Source organism: Cervus canadensis, chromosome 8, assembly GCF_019320065.1.
Source record: "Cervus canadensis isolate Bull #8, Minnesota chromosome 8, ASM1932006v1, whole genome shotgun sequence".
In the NCBI taxonomy this organism is placed as follows: Eukaryota; Metazoa; Chordata; class Mammalia; order Artiodactyla; family Cervidae; genus Cervus; species Cervus canadensis.
In genome coordinates this window covers 39488775-39508449 of record NC_057393.1, presented here as the reverse complement: position 1 = coordinate 39508449, position 19675 = coordinate 39488775, and the positions used below count along the sequence as shown (strand labels likewise).

Sequence of the window (19675 nt, the reverse complement as noted above, 5' to 3'; positions counted from 1 at the left end):
CAAAGTTCTAATCATTTTCTTCTTATAGTACTCACCTCTTAGACAATGAAGTGTTTAGTGAGTGACCTGAAATATTCCAAAGGAAAAGGAAGGCTATTGAAGTGTATTTATTTAGCATCAATATTTGCTACATATATAGTTTCAAATATCTTTAGCTGAGAATATATCCTCTTAGATAACATTTAAGCAATGTTTTCCATTTATTTGTATTAAGTAGTTTGGGTTGATTTTATATGATGGAGATAATGTACACAAAGTCAATCACAACATGAAATTTTAAATTACTCTCCAAAAATATTTTACCACATAATGGAATAAAAACTCTCTTAGCCAGTTACGTCGGGCTTCCCTTGTGGCTCAGTGGTCATGAATCCTCCTGCAATGCAGGAGATGTGGATTGGATCCTTGGGTCAGGAAGATCCCCTGGAGAGGGAAATGGCAACCTACTCCAGTATTCTTGCCTGGGAAATCCCATGGACAGAGGAGCATGGTGGGCTACATTCCATGGTGTCACCAAGAGTCAGACACCACTTAGCAACTAAACAACAACCAGTTATGTCAGGGTTGCCTGTAAGTAGAACACAAATGGTCATCTACATTGTTAAATTTCTGTACACTGTCTGAAGGGTCATTCCTTATCCAGCCTTTGTGTAACATTTCCCTTCAGTTCTCTTGTTCATTTAATGTCAGAAAGTTCTGGATGGAAACCAAGGTCTTAGGCTGCCAAGTTGACTCTTTTACTCTAATTTGGTGGTGGTGGTTTAGTTGCTAAGTCATGTCCGACTCTTGCAAGCCCATGGACTGCAGCCTGCCAGCTCCTCTGTCCATGGGATTTTATAGGCAAGAATACTGGAGTGGGTTACCATTTCCTTCTCCAAGGGATCTTCTCGGCCCAGGGATTGAACTCGGATCTCCTACATTGCAGGCAGATTCTTTACCGACTGAGCTACGCGAGAAGCCCACTCTAATTTAGGATTATTCTTATTTTCACTTACAGAGAAAATAAATTCTCCAAAAGCATATACATTTTCTGTTTGTGCTCATTGAATAAATGGATCGATGGATAACAAAAGATTAAGAGCACAGAAATTTTAATGGAAGAGCTTAGCTAGAGTTAGGAGTTTTGGATTTTAGTCATAAGGAGGCCATCAGTCAGTTGTATGACACTGGACAAGCCTTTTGATCTCTCTGAGCCTTTGTTTCCTCATCTCTACTAAGGCTGGCGTGGGTACTTGGGTGGTATTTTCCTGCCATCAAGAATTACTGAGAAGTTGTGTGAGATACAGATCCCAATCCTTTCTCTGAATATGTTGATTCAGTAAATCTGGGGTTAGGCCTGGGGATCTACATTTTTATAAAAGGTGCCTCAACTGCTTTTTACAGTCTGTTAAGCCTAGAGAATCTCTACTTACTGTGTTTTCCAGTGTCCCTTTAACTATGATGCCATATAATTTACAAACCATGGAATGTGCAGTTACAAATCCACTACTGAAAATGAGGTGCCTACCTATACAAAATGCTTACCTAACCAGTGGCGTCAATAAAGGTCTTACAAAGGGGATAATTTTTTCTCTTCTCTACTGAAAAGTTGTATTTTGGAGCCCTAGAAAATATTGATTTTTCCACCTTCCTGTTTGGTTATTGGTGTCTTGATTTCTAATACACATACCAGCTGTTTTTCTTTCTTAGCTGATGATCTGAAAGACTATACTGAAAATTATACTAATCAATATGTATATATATATTTTTAAAAGAAACTGAAGGAGATTGCATTCCCAAGGACAGATGAATTGAAAAAGGACCTTTTAAAGAAATATAACATAGAATACCAAGAATATTTGCAAAGCAAAGTAAGTTCAATTGGTACATTTATTTCATGGATTGTTTTCTGTGCAAATATTTTTTTGAATTTTATTTTCATGAGTTTTTCAAATGTCATATGCATTTAAGTTAAAATTAAAGAAACAGTGATGGAAAACACATTAGAGTTGATGTTGATGTCCAGGTTATACACTTGCACCAAAGATGTGGTCGTTTTTATTTCCCAACAAGATCTAATAAAGTGAAGCATTAGAAAATAGACTTTCTACAGTAATTTAACCAGAGTGTTCCTTCACTGTTTACCTGAGGCTACCACAACATTGTTAGTTGGCCATACCCCAATACAAAATTAGAAGTTTAAAGTTGGGGAAAAAAAAAGAATAAACAGAGCTTTTTGACCAACCCTTGCCAGTGTGATCTTGAGCCAGAAGGCTGCTTTTTAGCAATGAAAGGAGGCAGTAAGAGAGGTAGGGAGAACAGTATATAGTTTCTGAGGTACCTAATTCGATTCTTAAATATTTTAATGTTATGTTATTATATTCTTAAATATTATAATTACTATAATAACATAAATACAACATCCAGATGGAATAATATCTAGCCATGAGTGAAATGTAGTCATATCATCAAAGGATGATGACTTCTGGATTCTTATTAAATAGAGAATGAAAAGAAAAATTATGTCTGAGATCAAAGGGCATTGAATGAAGAAATTGACCGATCGGTCTATAAGATATTCCAGTTCAGCACTTGAACTCTTAAGGTTTACAGCTTCTGTCTTGCTTTTTTGCTTGACTGTGTGTTTATGTGCTTTGAAAGTTTCACTATTACTGATTCTCAGTTCAGTCCAGTCTTGTTACCGCTGAACATGGTCACAGGCCTTGTCTACTTCCTTTGGTGTCACTGGAAGTAGGTTTGAGTGAGCCGTTTGCATTGAGTAACAGAAGGAAGGTTGAAATCAGAAGATTCCCTCCAGTGTGGATAGTGATAATTTGATTTGAACTGTGAAAGATTGGGACTTCCCAGGTGGCCCCTGGGAAAGGGTTAAAGTGGTAAAGACCCTGCCTGACCTGGGTCAGGAAGATTCCCCTGGAGGAGGGCATGGTAACCTACTCCAGTGTTCCCGCTTGGAAAACCCCCATGGACAGAGGGGCCTGGCGGGCTGTAGTCCACAGAGTCACAAAGAATCAGATACGACTGAAGTGACTTAGCAAGCACACACGCGAAAGATTGAAGTCATTTTGGTCGCCCAGACAGGACAACAGGAAGGGGGAGAAAAGTCTGTTAAGTTCCCCTCCCTACTCAGCAGTGTGAACGCTAGTCCCCTCTGGCTCTGGGAGGAACAGCGTCAGCAGTTGTGGTCTGCTGTTGGTGACACCAGTTACTTCATAGTCCACAATAGGACCCAAAGTATATGACAAAAGTATATGACAAATATTTGCGGGGATAGAATGGCAGCCTTTATGTCTGGGAGACTTAGACATAGCAATAAGCCTTTGCTGCAGGCAATAGTCACATCACCTGCAGTCTGTTAGAATGCAGATTCTCTGGCCCCACCCTAGACCTGCTGAATGCCAGTCTGCCCTGTAACAAGACCCAGGGGATTTGTGTACATAAAGTGCTGCTTTAAACTGTGTCCCCCACCTCGCCTTTGCCTCCTAGTAGCTCCCAAAGTCTAGTTTTCAACAGAATTATTTGGGAAGCTTCTTAAAGATTAATTCTCTGACCTAATAAAGCCTAGATATTTTTGTTAAGGCTGGGGAGTTTGGGAATCATCATTTTTAACAAAACTCCTATTAGTTTGTTCTGATAGAGAGGATGACCCCGTTCTGAGAACCACTTTTTAGGGATACCCCCTTCTCCATAAAGTCCCAGCACTATGACTTCTAGAGTCAGTTGCAAAAAAGGTTCAAGGGTGGTACTATCCCTAAGAGCTTTGGATGATGATGGCAGTGTTCTCTCTGGCGCTGTCTGATATGGAGTCTCACATGGCTAGTGAGACTGGGGGATTGAATTTCAGATTTCATTTCATTTTAATTAAATTTCAATCATCACATGTAGCTAGTAGCTACTATACTGGACAGTGCAGTCTAGGGTAATATGAACATTCTGTGAAACGGTCTGATCAGCCAGGCTATGCAGACAGTCCTGACTTTGATTTTCTAGTATTTAAAAGCAAAGGAGGATGGAGGGAACTTGATTATCCTGTCTCGTCTCTGGTAAAATTTGAGTGGACTCCAAACAGCTCCTGAAATCAGGTTAAGGGGCTTTTGCCACTATGTTATATATTTCTCTGGTCATCTCAGTAGTGTTCCTGTGGGCATGTGGGAGTATCTAGCTGTGTCTGCTGGAAGCTTGAAAGCTTCTGCTTCCACTTTGATGCTTTTGGCCTGGAAACTAACCTTTTCCTGTGGCAACCACATTTTCTAGAACAAATACAAAGCTGAAATCCTCAAAAAGCTGGAGCATCAGAGGTTGATCGAGGCGGAAAGGAAGAGGATCGCCCAGATGCGTCAGCAGCAGCTGGAGTCAGAGCAGTTTTCGATTTTTGAAGATCAGCTCAAGAAGCAGGAATTAGCCCGGAGTCAGGAATTAGCCCGGAGTCAGCTGCGAAGCCAGGAAACCCCGGCACTGTCAGAGCAGATCGATGGCAGTGCTTTCTCCTGCTTTTCCACACGCCAGAACAATTCCTTGCTGAATGTACTTGCAGATCAGTCTAATAAAAGTGATGCAACCAGTTGTGCTGGCCACTCACCTCCCGTCAACAGGGCCTTAAAGCCAGCTGCGACTTTAAATGCTGTTCAGAGTAAGTGAGACATGCCCACAAGACATGGAATCACTTCTTTTGGGGTTTGTTTTTCATTTTTTAAAATTTATTTGTTTTTAATTGGAGGATAATTGTTTTACAATATTGTGTTGGTTCTGCCATACATCAATGAATCAGCCATCGGTATACATATGTCCCGCTTTCTTGAGCCACCCTTTCCACCTCCCACCCCATCTCACCCCTCTTGGTTGTCACAGAGCACCAAATTTGAGCAGCAAATTACCACTGGCTATCTAATTTTATATATGGTAATGTATATGTTTCAGTGCTACTGTCTCAATTTGTCCCATCCTCTCCTTCCCCTCACTGTGTCCACAAGTCTGTTCGCTATGGAACCGTATTTCTGTGATATCTGGGCAGGGTCTACTCATTTTATCATGAGCCGTGGTAGTTCCCCTGGTTGATGTGGTGTGAATGACTTGTGTCGTCTGCCTTTTGCTATATGTAACCTTAACATTCAGGAAATGTGATTTGCCCCCTGACAGAGCAGAGACGGCATAATAAACACGATTATATTTGATCACGGTACAGATATTTTAGAAGAGAAAAATTCTGAGCATTTTTTTCGTTCATGTATTTTAATCAAGAAACACATAGATCCTACAAGGTAAACACTTAACACTGGAGAAGAAAGAAGATGCTGGCAAACTTGTTTGTCCAGAAGTTTGCTCAGTCGGTAAATGTAAATATTTAGCATTTCCCTGGCCCAGGAAGATCCGCGCACATGGGTGGTTAACCTCCCAATGGATTAGGTGTCTCTGCCAAGAATTAGTGCCGCTTGGGACTCTGACATCAGTGCTGGCAGGTTTCCAAAACCAAGTGGGAAAATTTCCCAGCCAACGCTGTCGGATGGAGTTTGTATTTCTTTTTATTTGGAAAGACTTATGATAAGCAGTCGTGCTATAAATTACTCTACTGCCAGTTATTTCTGAAAACACGGTGCTATTACTTAATGATGACCAACTTCCATAAGATATAAGCAACACATGGCAAACACGAAAAAAGAATATCCTAAGGCTTATAGAATATGAGATGTATTGTCTGCAGCCTCTGCGCTTTGTGCCAAGTGAAAACAACACATGCATGTGAACAGTTGATCTAAGACCCCAAGATGTAAAAGTGCTTGTACCTTCCCACTTACCTATAAATAATCTATATGCAAAGGGTAATTCTACCTTCCTTCTGGTCATTGTTCACTTTTATAAGTTTTAAAATAAAATGCAGGAAGGCGAGCACCAGATAATTTGATTTTTAGAATTTATATTTACCTGTAGTCACTTGAGGGATGGGATGTAAGGTTTGTTTTTTTAGCTTTTTCTCCCTTTTCTGTTTCTTAGATTTAGTGGTTGAAGGACTGAGATGCGTCGTTTTATCAAGAGATCTTTGCCACAGATTTCTGCTGCTGGCAGAATCCAATACAGTGAGGGGAATAGAAACCTGTGGAATACTCTGTGGGAAGCTGGTATGGACTGTGTTTCATGTCTTCTCTGCACAGGATATTGTCAGTAGAACTGGGTTTCTTGTGATAAGCTGAGCAGAACAAAAACATCCTCAGTGTCATTATGAAATAACCTGTATATAGATTAATGTGATAAAACCACTGTCATTAATGGAATTATCCTTCTAGAAAATGGATTGCAAAATCCCAGGGAGTGAAATGTTGTGAAGTAATTAGCCTCCAACTAATAAAAAAAATAAATAAAATAAAAAAATCTCAGGGAGGCTATCAAGTTTGCCGTAAAGAACTAATCACACTGTAAATTAAGTCTTTGTTTAGATAAAGGGGAGTTTTCAGATTTCCAGAACTGTCTAGTTTTCTAAATCAGATTTCCCTTGCAATTGTTAGTTTGGCATGCATTCCTATAATTAACTCAACTTGCTTGTATCTGTGGCAGTGATAATCTTGCCACCCTTTTTCAGATATGTGAAGAATAAAGCTAGGGGGGTGTTGTTTTCTTTAAAGCAGTAGTTTCAGCAAACCGCAATCACATAGCACTGGTCATATTTAAGTTTGGGAGATTTTATCAGAAATAAGTGATGAAAGACAATGTCAAACCAGAAGGAGATAAAAGAGAGAAGATGCATTTAGTTTTCTACTTCAAGAAAGATATACTCTCTTTGGTGTATCAGTTTATATTTCTGAATCCAGGCACATTTTCATTCCTAAACATTTACTTGAGGACTGTTATTTAATGATATGTTTCATTCAACACACATTCTCCAACTGTATTCCAGTGCTGTGTCCTCATGGTTTCCTCCAGGGCAGAGGAAGCAGAGAAGATAAGCACAGAATAACCTGTCATTTCCTCCCCACAGCTGCCTTCTTTGCCCTGCAGGGGGGCAGTATGCTATGGATGCGTCTTCCCCAAGACCACATGTTGTACTTAGTTTGATTGATTCTTTCATTCTTCATTCACCCCTTCATCAAACAAATATTCACAGGCCCTGCCCTAGGTGTTGGCATTCAGAAGCCTGTAACAGCCACAGTCTTGCCACGTGATACCTATATGATGCTTATAAAGAACCAGACAGATGATTAATTATAATTGGAGCTGAGTGCTCTCAGTGGAAGTGTAGGGTATTGTGGGAAAGTGTATGGGGGAAAGTCAAGAAGAACTTCCCTTGGGACTTCCCTGGTGGTCCAGTGGCTAAGACTCTGCACTCCCAATGCAGGGGGCCTGGGTTCGATCCCTGGAGAAGGACTTAGATCCCACATGCAGCAACCAAGACCCAGTGCAGCCAAATTAAAATAAATAAATGATTTCAAAAATTTTTTTTAAAAAAGAAGGGCTTCCCTTGAAAGGTGATGTTTACATTACATATGTTTAGAATACATAAAGTTAGCCATGAAAGGAAGGGCTGGGGTGAAGGGAAGTTTTATAATCAAAGCCAGAGGAACAGTGCCCAGTTTGCAGAAGTGTCCTGAGGGAAAAGACAGGATGGTGTTGTCCAAGGAGGGATAGCTCCTCACTGAACAAACATCTCTTACCTGAGGATCCTATCACTACAACCCTCTTCCTTTCAACTCTTTATCTTTTACCTAAGGGGATAAAAGAGGGAAAGGGGGTCACAGAGGATGAGATATTTGGATGGCATCACCGACTCAATGGACATGAGTTTGAGCAAACTGTGAGAGATAGTGAAGGATAGGGAGGCCTGGAGTGCCACAGTCCATGGGGTCGCAAAGAGTCGGACGTGATTTAGTGACTGAACAACAACAAAGGGATAAAAGATTTTTTTCTTTCCCCTTTATCTAATTGCCTCTCCAAAACAGTGTCTTAATTATGGAAAATCCCCGTGAATCCCTCCCTCCAATAGTAAAAGAAAGTCGTAAGTCTTCAGGTGAAATTAAATAATAAGAAAGACCATCAACCTTCACAAACCATTAGAAATTGTCCTTCAATAAAACCACAAAATTATTTAATGACCATCTCCCCTTCCAGAGAAACCTGCTGCTATTTTATTCTGATTTTTCTATGGCAGTTCTAATGCAGCGTTTTACTTACTATCTAAACTTCCAGAGACCAGCCCAGGATACTGATTCCTATTTATGATACATCTTTCTGTTGTGAAAATGGGTTTCAAGTGCCAAACAATTGACTCTCAAAGTTTTTGGTAAATGATCCATTTTCAAGTCTGGGCCTTTGTTTTTGAATTGTGATGTGGGTGGGAGGAGGATGATGTAAGTGGTGGGTACCTTCTAGTCTTATTAAAACATTACAGTTCCTCCTCAGGCTTTTTATTTTTTTCTGTCAGGTGTTTATTATTCTCTTTGCTCTTTGTTTTTCAGACACATAATGAATTTACTATTACCCATCTAATAGTGCCAAAGCAGTCTGCGGGCCCAGACTATTGTGACGTGGAGAATGTGGAAGAATTATTCAGTGTTCAGGATCAACATGATCTCCTCACTCTGGGGTGGATCCATGTATGTTCGACCTTTTGGGTTTTAGGTTGTTGTTGGTTTGTGTGTGTGTGTATGTGTGTGTGTGTGTCTGTGTGTGTGTGTAAGGCTTTTTTCCTCCTGGAGGAATTTCAGCTTAATTGAAATAATGTATTATTTTTAATTTTTCCAAGTGTAATAAATGTCATCATATTAAAGCATTTTCTTCAATGTGAGGCAGTGTCTAAATCTGTCAGATCTGGATTTGGAGAGGCCTATTATAAGTATGCTTTTTTTCCTACCATTCCAAGTTAAAAGAGAAACTTTTGGAAGTCAGGTTGGCTTGTCTTAATGATTTTATGTAGTCTAATGGAGGCCTAGGCAGATTTTTATCTGTCTAATGTGATTAAACAATTATTAATATTCCTTTTCCATTGGTTATGGGTCTAAAGTAGATTAAGACAATTTCTGAAAGTGTTTCTTTTAAACAATGTTTGTACTTGTCAAATAGGGACCATACACTCCATTGTATAAATACCTCCCCTACAGGCCACAGATATTTGTGCTGTTGCATATATAGCCACGGAGTGGGACCAAAAATTTGTGTTCCAACATTTACCAAGCCACCATAGAAGTAGGACAGGGCTTATAAATCAAAAGACATGAGTTTAAATATCAGCTCTGCTAAGAATTCACTGTAGGAATGTTGGCAAGTGATTTAAGCAATCTCAGCATCAGCTTTTCTTCCATAAAATAGGGACATATTAATGGACGTCATATGTCAGTGAATTTCTCAACACATTTTCTTCTAGGGACCCAGAATATTGAAGCGATTGCTATTGGTGATGATACAGTACTTTTGCTATCCATGGTTTCCCTATTTGGTGAACATTTTTCCATCCAGTCTCACACTGGGCCTGGGGTAGGAACAAGTCGTCTCACCGAAGACTGAGAAGGAGACACCTTTTATTTTGCTTGCTTTATAGAGAAGTATTTAGTCGTGGAAAGACACATATCCATATCTACACACACACACCTCAACATACACATACAGACAGACAGTCACCAAGCTTCTGGTGTTCTGTAATTCAGGAGAGCAGAGGAGACGGCAGTCCTGTCATCACATGGAAATTACTATGTGCCCTTGGTCAGGACTCCTAGCCTCCTGTTTCCAGGTTCCCTCATTGATCCACTGGGGCTACTGACTGCCTTCCCTCATGCCTTCACTAAAGACTTGGGATTTAGGACTTCCCCGGTAGTACAGTGGATAAAATTTGCCTGCCAATGAAGGGGACCTGGGTTCAATCCCTGGTCTGGGAAGATCCCACAGGCTGTCAAGTAACTGAGCCTGTGCAGCACAGCTGCTGAGTCCAAGCTCCAGATCCCGTGAACTGTGACTGCTGAGCCTGAGGGCCGCAACTGCTGAATCCCTCAGGCCTGGAGCCCGTGTTCCCCAAAAAGAGAAGCCACCACAATGAGAAGCCTGCACATGACAGTGAATGAAAGCCCGCGTGCAGCAAGGAAGACCCACTGCAGCCAAAAAAAAAAAAGATTTGGGTTTAAAAGTTAAGATCATTTCTGTTCTTCAGTTGATCTAGGTCTTTGCAGAGCAAGAGTTATTTTTTCCTTGCACAACATGTATCTCTCTGTAAATAGATATCAATGGATTTTACTTTCATTCTGTTAAATAGAGAGGAGTTTTTAAATCTCACATTTCTTCGAAAGATCATAGTTATATGCAAAGACATGAAGTGATTTGTATGGGTCTGTGCCCTTGAGTTAATAATAACAATATTAAAATAACTATAATGGCAATAACAACAATCATAACAGCTAATGATTTTGATACCTTTCTGTGTACTGGGCACTGTTCTATGAATTTTACATTGGTTGTCTCATTTAATTTTCATAGTAATCCCATGAAGAAAATTATTATTATCGTTATTTTACAACTGATGACATAGGTATGAAGATGTTAAAGAATTTTCGCAGTGTCATACAACTAGTAAGTGAGGAAGCCAGGACCCAGCATGAATACAACCTTGGATTCGTGATTTAAGTGGTCACATTCCTTTTTGAATGTGGTTGGAGTTTATTGTGAATTTAAAAATCATTATGAATGCATGTATTTTTCGTAGTCAAATATAGACTTCTGATTTGCCTCTCATAAACACTTCCATATATAGCCAAAACCCAGAAGATAGTTCTTTTAATTTATAATCTCCCCTTTCTTCTCATCATGCAAGATGAGTGCCAAACATCTTCAACAGCTCCAAGAATTCCTTTCTCTTATTGTAGGGGGCAGAGATCCATGAAAGGACACCAGCATAGTGGGATATATATTGAGCAAGAATTTTCCTTCTGTGTCCACAGTTTCATATCTTAAGTATCTTGCACTCGAGGTTCTTTTCCCTTGCAGACAAGTTACTTAAAGGAGCCTCAGAATCTTTATAGATAAAACTGAGATGTTAATAATAAGTATCTCCCAGATTAGTTGCAATGATTAAATGAGGATCTATTTAAAGCCTCTGGCAAATCTCCAGTTTTATCTTTCCCAATAAGCAGAAAGTACATAAACACTCCCGAGAGTCTCTTTTCAAAGTCATAGTTATTCCATAGATGTATGAAGGGAAGGATTATGTCAGTAAGACATTTTTCAAAATCCTTATTTGATTCATGGTGGTAAAAAAGAAAGAGCAAATAGCTAGAGTTTTTTCTTGGAATGGGCTCTGGTTTTGGCTAAGACTTATCTGTTGCTTGTTCAGTAAGATTGTCTTCTTTTCTTTTTATAGACACATCCAACCCAAACAGCATTCTTATCCAGTGTTGATCTCCACACTCACTGTTCCTATCAGCTCATGTTGCCAGAGGCCATTGCCATCGTCTGTTCACCAAAGCATAAAGAGTAAGTGTAACTTGAGAGGGTTTAAGTCAGGTTTCATCTGGGGCTGCTGGGTGTGTCCACACACCAGGTTGAAGTCCTTGGATAAGCAGGTACACCATGCCCTTAGGGAAAAAGAGATTGGTTCCTTCTGGTTTCCAAATATGTGTAGCTCTGCAGTCTTTTGCTTTCTAAGATCCTTTCCATGGTAGAATTACCATGGAATTCTTTCTTTAGTTAATGTGACCTTGAAGTGGATAAACCAGATGTTGTTTCAGGTTGCCATTTGGGATCTTAGTTCTGTTGTATGATTTCTTTTGTGAGAAGATGTCCAGCTCAGGGAATTCCCTGGTGGCCTAGTGGTTAGGACTCCACACTTCCATTCGTGGGAGCATGAGTTCGATCCCTGGTCAGGGAACTAAGATCCTCTTGCCACACAGAGTGGTCAATAAAAAAAGAAAGAGAATTTCCAGATTTAGCTTAATCATCTCCAAAATCTTCTTAAGTCTTGGGGACAATGATTATTGCAGCACAGTTATGAGCAGAGGAGTCAGTCATTGGAATCCCAGCTTGATTAGCAACCACTGTGAGCCTCAGTCTTGTCAGATCCCTGATACCTGCCCATCACAGATAAACGTGAAGGCGAACCTAGATGATAGTTTATGTTAGTTTATGATAGTTTATGATAGTTACTGCCCCGTTACCGTCCTTCCAGAGCTTGGCATTAGCATTGGTCTCTCCGGTCTTCCTCTAGGCCACCAGCACAATATTGATCTGAAAAAAAAAAAAACTGTAAAGGTTGTAGTTTGTAGTTTCTTTTTCCATTCCATTTGAGGAATATGTATGCATGTGCCATTCAAATAAAACATCTGCAAAGCCCTTAATTTCTGTACCTTTTTTCCCTAAAATTTAGCACCGGCATCTTCAGGCTCACTGACGCTGGCATGCTTGAGGTTTCTGCTTGTAAAAAGAAGGGCTTTCATCCACACACCAAGGACCCCAGGCTGTTCAGTGTGAGTAGATAGACAATGTTGATTATTTTCTGTACACAGCATTTATTTTTCACCCCTTCCTTTTTTTAAAAGTTGAAATATAGCTGATGTAATATGTTAGTTTCAGTTGTACAATATAGTAACATTTTCATACTTTATGAAATGATCACCAGGGTAAGTCTAGTACCATCTGTCCCCATACTAAGTTATTACAATATTATTGACCATATTCCTTATGCTGTATATTACACCCCTGTGGCTTAAAAAGATGTGATGTTGTATATGTACATACACACACACACAAACACATGCACACAGTGAAATATTATTCAGTCATAAAAAAATAAAATCTTGTCATTTGCAACAACATGGATGAATCTATAGGGTATTATGCTAAGTGAACTAAGTCATACAGAGAAAGACAAATACCATATGATTTCACTTATATGTGGAGTCTGAAAAGCAGAAATAAAACAGAGTAATAGATACAGAGAACAAATGGGTGGTTGACAGAGGGTAGGGGGTTTGCAGGGTGAAATAGATGAAGATTAAAAGGTATGAATCTTGTTATAAAACAAATAAGCCTCTGTTTTTTAAGAGGGAAATAGTAGCAATATGATATAGGATAAAACCCTTTATTGCTTAGTTTAGAATTTTCTTATCTCAAAAACTTAATCAAAATCTTTGTATTTCCTTCTGATGTTTTGTCATTATTATTTTATTTACAAAAAAAGAGTATTTATGTAGCAGAGTTGATTACATATAAAGTTTCCTTTCCATCACTATATATATGTGTGTCTATATATATTTAAACAATTATAGTTTTCTTTGGAGTCCCCAAAAGCAAGCAGTTATTAAAGAAAATGAGATTTAATGTGTCTTGAATTATTTCTGCTTGATACAACCATATTAGTTTTTCATAATAGTTCAATGAAAACTGTAATCCTGTTTTTTGATAAGCTTCGTGTAACTCCAGAGTAACATTATCTGAATACATCTTTTTCTGTTTGCTTGGCCGTTCCCTGTCTGAGACATCAGAGAAACATGATTTTGAAGTTAGGATTTATTTAACATGAACACTACTTGGCACCTTCTGTAAATATTTCCTTACTGTTGAAAATGAGTATATATGATTATGTTTGTTCTGAGTGGAAATATTTTTCAAAATTAGGAACATTTTTAAATCAGGAAATTCATGCTCCTCCTCTAGAGAGAATCATGTTAAACATTATGAACTAAAGCCGGTCTTTCTTTCCTAGGTATGCAGACATGTGTTGGTGAAAGACATGAAGATAATTGTGCTGGATCTGAGGTGATAACGTTCAGAATATTAGCACCCTCCATGCCAGACACTTATCCATGGACCCGTGGTTGCCGGATTTTCTTAAGATGTTTCCAGAAATGACTGATATTTTATATTTATACATTTTAGATCAGAGAGTTTGATATTTATTACTTTTGCACATTTTGACGCTTTATTTTTGGGTTGCTTTGTCTTAAAAGAGGTTACAGTGGAGTTGTCAGTACCTATTAATGTGCCTGAATACTATGACCACATAATAAATTGTGCTGCAAACAACATGTCTGGTTTTAAACTTATTTTTTGGATGTATAGTTGATGTATAGTATTATATAAGTTTCAGGTGTACAACATAGTGATTCATAGTTTTTAAAAGTTATACTGTCTGGTATTTTGAGAGATCTCTGCATGAGTTTTCAGAGCTTCAGATGTTTTGCTTTTTTTTTTTCCCCCATAAAATGCAGTTCCACACAAGAAATTCTGAGTACCAGGTGATCTCTAAGACAGGCCATCTGTTTCTGCAACTTCTCCCTGTGGGTGGTCAGGACGAGTGTGAGAAGAAATACAACTGCAGACAGTTGAGTCCATCCTGTGATTTTCAGGGCCAGGGAATCCTGGCTCAGAGTCTGCAGTCAATCTTAGTGTGGGAGACCAGAGTCTGAGCTACTGTCCAGGGGTCAGGTGTCAGAGGGCCTGAGATAACCTGTGATTCATGAACTTGATTTAGAGGACTAAGAGCAGAGACACTTGAGAGAGGAATAAAAAAAGGCTCAGATGGAAGCGTAAAACCTATTTCTGTGAAAGTCAGTGGGGTGACAGGGAGAACAAATGAGGCATAGGAAATCCTGATAATTCTCAAACAAAAGGAAGAAATAAAATCATTTGGAAAGAACATTTGTAATTAAACATGTCTACATAAACCAAAGCACAGGAATAGGAAGAAAAATATGTTCAAACTGAATAGGGTATCATGAATACAGTAGGCTTAGAATGGGATTTGTGACTGGTACCTGGATAGTAAAGGCGTTTACCTGGATTGAAAGATAATGGATTAATAGAAGGAAGGAGGGACTGATGGAGTGTGTTGACAAGTTGAATTGGTAGGAAAACCCTAAGAGTGGAAACATTATGAGAAAATTTAGCCCAAAAGAAAGAGAGAAGAAAGGAAGTCAAGCTAACCTGATCTAATCTCTCTTTTCAAAGTCTTGCCTGTCAACCACAGCTTTCCCAAATTTTACCTTCCTCCTGGCATTGTATCCTAAATGCTCTTGTCTGCATGTACAAGCATCCACTTTTCAGTGCAAGGATTTCTGTAATCCTTGGAGGAATCCTCCCTACACTCTGTGCTTAGATGAAATAACACCCCTCCTCCTTTTGTCTGCTCCCTAATACAGGTATCATGGCAGCCAGCTTCTCCTCCAGTTCTCATTCACTGTGGGCAGCTCAGTGGCTTGTTTCTGCCTATGACAACTTGTAGGCTTGGAAAGTTCAGTTTCCAGACCCCAGAAGCAGGTCTTTGCCTGCTCAAGGCACCGAGACTTGAGTCTATAGTCTCTGTCAGCTAGGGGCAAATTACCTCTGTGAACCTGCTCCACGAACAACCCACTTTCCCCTGCGTGATGCTGTCCTCAGCGTCCTAGAATTTAAGGACAGTGTGATCCTGACGTACTTGATCACAGGAAAAGATTATTCAAGTAAAAATAACTCTTAGGACTAGGCAAAATTGAGAAATGAATGATATCCTCAGAGCAGAAACCAAAGACAGAGTAACAGATCACGAGGCTGTGAGATGAGAAACATCTGATGAAAAAACCATCGCCATGAAATGGTGCCTAGAGATAGAAAGGACTCAACTGAAAGCCCAGAACATTTAGCTTCTTAGCTTTCTGGAGAGAATAGAAAGAGCTACTATGGCCATGCAGAGCCAATTATATCCCTTCTGAATAGCAAATTAGACAACTCATTTTTCATTAAAAAGATTATGTCTCCTAAGGAGTGGGGCATTCTTGGCATTTTTATTTCCTTGCAAGGAGACGTGAAATGTCAGGCTTGAAACGAATTTTGAAAAGTTGCCCTTCAAGGGTGTGTGGTTTTCTTTATTGCTGGATGCAAACCCAACTAGCCAGATTTGCCGGGAGAACCTTGTCCCAGAGCTGAAGGCAGCAATCCTGTGACTTGCTCTGCCTGGAAGAGTCTCTGTCTGAAAGAGGAGTCATCAGACATGTGGCCGCACCCCTGAGGGCTGGGCTGACTGAAGCAGGACCCACGTGAGTCACCCTGGAGCTTCTCCTGAGTGTGAGTGTGAGCCTGTGTGGGTGGGTGCGACCCGACCGTGGATGTTCCCTGAAAGTGCTTCCTCTGGCAGAGCTCGTTCCCAGCAGGCGGTGCAACTCACTATTTTGAAAATTAATCCACTCCAGAACCGCATTTGCCACCTCCTTGCATCACCGACTCGATGGACATGAGTTTGAGCACACTCAGGGAAGTGAGGCCTGGCGTGCTGTGATTCATGGGGTCGCAAAGAGTCGGACACGACTGAGCGACTGAACTGAACTGAACTGAACCTTCAAAGGAGAAGATAGTTCATTTCTATCAAAGGCAAAGATAGTTCATTTCTTTTCAGATTGGTGCTTCTGTAGAAAAAAGAACCAATTACACCTTTTATTGGAGTATAGTTGATTTACAACTTTGTGTTGGTTTCTGTCGTAAAGTGTATCAGTTGTACTATTATATTAACACATAAACATGTAGCCACTGGTTTTTAGCTTCTTTTCCCATATAGGTCATTTCAGAATATTGAGAATTTTCTTCAGTGTTTAATGCTACTGTTTGTATTCAGTGCCTGGCACCTGATATGTACTTGTTATGGGCTTAGTTGTGTCCCCCTAGAAATTGTATGTTGAAATCATAAACCCCCAATACTTTAGGATGTGACTGTATTTGGAGATAGAACCTCCAGAGAGGTTAAGTAAGTTAAAATTTGGCCACTAGAGGGGACCCTAATCCAATGTGACTATTTGGAAGTTAAGTATTGTCTATAGTCAACACATGTCCTATAGTCAACGTGTGTGTGTGTGTATGTGTCCACGCACACACACTTGGTCTCTCAGTGGGGTCCACCTCTTTGAGACTGCATGAACCATAGCCTGCCAGGCTTCTCTGTCCATGGAATTTCCCGGGCAAGTATACTGGAATGGGTAGCCTTTTCCTGCTCCAGGGGATCTTCCTGACCCAGGGATGAAACCTGGGTCCCCTCCTTTATAGGCAGATTCTTTACCCTCTCAACCACCAGCTGCTACTGCTGCTAAGTCGCTTCAGTCATATCCGACTCTGTGCGACCCCATAGACGGCAGCCCACCAGGCTCCCCCGTCCCTGGGATTCTCCAGGCAAGAACACTGGAGTGGGTTGCCATTTCCTTCTCCAATGAATGAAAGTGAAAAGTGAAAGTGAAGCTGCTCACTCGTGTCCGACTCCCAGCGACCCCATGGACTGCAGCCCACCAGGCTCCTCCATCCATGGGATTTTCCCGGCAAGAGTACTGGAGTGGGGTGCCATTGCCTTCTCTGCTACTGAAGTTACTTCTGGTTTCTTTTTAGTAGAATTTTGTTGTGGGGAAAATGGCTTTATATTTGCTATAAAATGTCAGTTATGGCCACACCCTAGAATTGGCTCAGTATTCTTCTCCCCAATTCATCCCTTGCTGCAGCCACTTGGTCATGCTGGCAACTGCCTTGTTACAATGCTTGGATTTAAACTGAAGTTTCTGTTGCAAAAGCAACTACAGTTGTCCGGAATGTGGAAAGCAGATGTTTCTCTTCCAGCATGTCTTGCAGAATTTCCTAGCAAGCAAATGTCTTCTGTGAAAAGGATGCTTGAGAAAGGTCATATCTTTGGCAAAGATAAAAGAAGAAAGGTAAACTTTTAACTGCTTATTCTTGGAAGGCTTTAACTTGTGACTTATTGTGAAGACAACCATGTGATTGTTGGTTAAGATATGATAAGACAACCAAAGAACTCTTCTGTTTTTTGTTTTTTTAAGAAACTTGTTTCCTTTTTTAGTATCTTGGCTCTTCACCAGGCAAGAGTGTATTTTTCTTGGGGGCAGTTGACAAAAACAGTAGTTTAGTTGGGTTTGGGAAATGCAGAGGATGAAAGAGAGAAAAACCAGGAAAATAGCAAAGGACCCTGGGGGAGAGAGGGTAGAATTAGAATACTGGAGACTGACTTTTCTTAATTTGTTTGAAGTGAATGTCTTGGGCATTATCTAGACCAAAAGATATTCTAAAACCAAATGAAGAGAATTAGTTTAGTTTTGTCTTGTCTCACTTCTATCAAGGAGGATTAACTATTTATTTGCATCAAGTTAACAAGAGTTGATATGAAAAACTAGTTTACTCAAATTAGTCATTGAATGCGTGTGTTCCAGATGTACCAGTGTAATGGGTAGTGAATCTGTATTCTTGAATCTGAAGAGAATATTTAAAATTTCTCTCCAGTTTTTCAAGAAAAAAAGCATTTATAGATTGTGCAAAAGATAAGCTTCATTATGTTTCCTCCTAATAGAAAGCTAATGTGCAAGGAAAACAAACAACTGAAAGACATTTACTCTGTTCTTGACTTTAGGCAAGGGTTCTTTACCTGTAAAAATGAAGTGTCTGAATTAACTGATTTTTCAAGTTTCTTTCAGCAATAAAACTTTATACTTGTCACTGTTTTGGTTTTTTTTTCCCCAGGGCAATATATTATATTTTCTTTTTTATTAAAAAGAAATTTATTGAGGTGAAATCCACATAACACAAAATTAACCATTTTAAAGTGAACAAATCTGTCACAGTACATTCACAGAGTTGTACAATCATCATCTCTGTCTAGTTCCAAAACATTTCCATCTCTGCAAAGTGAAACTCCTCACCCATTAAGCCATTTATCCCCATGCCCCTCCCCCAACCTCTGGCAATCACCAATCTGCATTCTGATTCTGCAAATTCATATATTGTAGAGATTTCACATAACTGAAATCATACAATATGTGAACTTTGGTGTCTGGCTTCTTTCCCTTAGTGTAACATTTTAAAGGTCCATTCATGTTGTAACGTATCAATGCATTCCCTCTCATTCCTTTTCATTCATCCATCTGTGGACGTGTGGGTTGTTTCTACATTTTGGCTGTTGTATCAGGGTATCAGGGGCTGCTACAAGCCTGTGTGTGTTTGTACTTGTTTCAGTGTATGTTTTCAATTCTTTTGGGTACATATTTAGTGGTAGCATTGCAGGATCACGTAATTCTATGCTTACCTTTTCCACAGCAGCTAAAACATTTTATATTCCCACCAACAATGTTCAAGGATTCCAATTTCTTCACCTTGCCAACACCTAATTTTTTATTATTATAACCATCCTAGTAGGTGTGATGTGGTATCTCACTGTAGTTTTGACAGAGCAATAACACTATTAATTCTAAGTCAACTTAATAATAAAAGCAGAAGTGGTAAAGGCATCTGAATTGTCTAGAATCCAGTCTTATCACACTCTTATTGTTGTGGGTGACTAGTCCCGGGCCCTTACCATGTTCACTAGAACTAAGTTCAGAAGCAGATTTTTGTTTTATCAAGGACGGTCAACTCTGGACTGCATAGGATTAGAAATGCAGAAGGGTAAACAACCAACCAGAGTCACAGTAACAGCGCTCTAAAATACTACTTTTGCTTTTCATCCAGTGCATTGGTTTATACATTCACAGGCTTCCCTGGTGGCTCAGTTGGTAAAGAGTCTGCCTGCAATGCGGGAGACCTGGGTTCAATCCCTGGGTCGGGAAGATCCCCTGGAGAAAGAAATGGCAACCCACTCCAGTGTTCTGGCCTGGAGAATTCCATGAACAGAGGAGCCTGGTGGGCTTACAGTCCAGGGGGTCATAAAGAGTCGGACACAACTGAGTGACTAACACTTTCACTTTCACAAACATTCACAAAG

At 39.8% G+C, this 19675-nt stretch overlaps 1 protein-coding gene across 5 annotated transcripts in view; it reads left to right on the top strand.

Annotated features, from left to right (window-relative positions):
* STAMBPL1 (STAM binding protein like 1) overlaps positions 1 to 13983 on the top strand; it is a 49769-nt gene extending 35786 nt beyond the window's left edge. For all 5 annotated transcript variants that reach the window (XM_043476132.1, XM_043476136.1, XM_043476133.1 and 2 more), the window contains exons 5-11: positions 1755 to 1850; positions 4252 to 4627; positions 5986 to 6110; positions 8439 to 8576; positions 11324 to 11436; positions 12326 to 12425; positions 13664 to 13983. In XM_043476132.1, the coding sequence (XP_043332067.1) occupies positions 1755 to 1850; positions 4252 to 4627; positions 5986 to 6110; positions 8439 to 8576; positions 11324 to 11436; positions 12326 to 12425; positions 13664 to 13720 (1005 nt within the window). In that variant the 3' untranslated portion in view covers positions 13721 to 13983. The remainder of the gene's footprint in view (positions 1 to 1754; positions 1851 to 4251; positions 4628 to 5985; positions 6111 to 8438; positions 8577 to 11323; positions 11437 to 12325; positions 12426 to 13663) is intronic.
* Positions 13984 to 19675: the final 5692 nt, after the last annotated feature.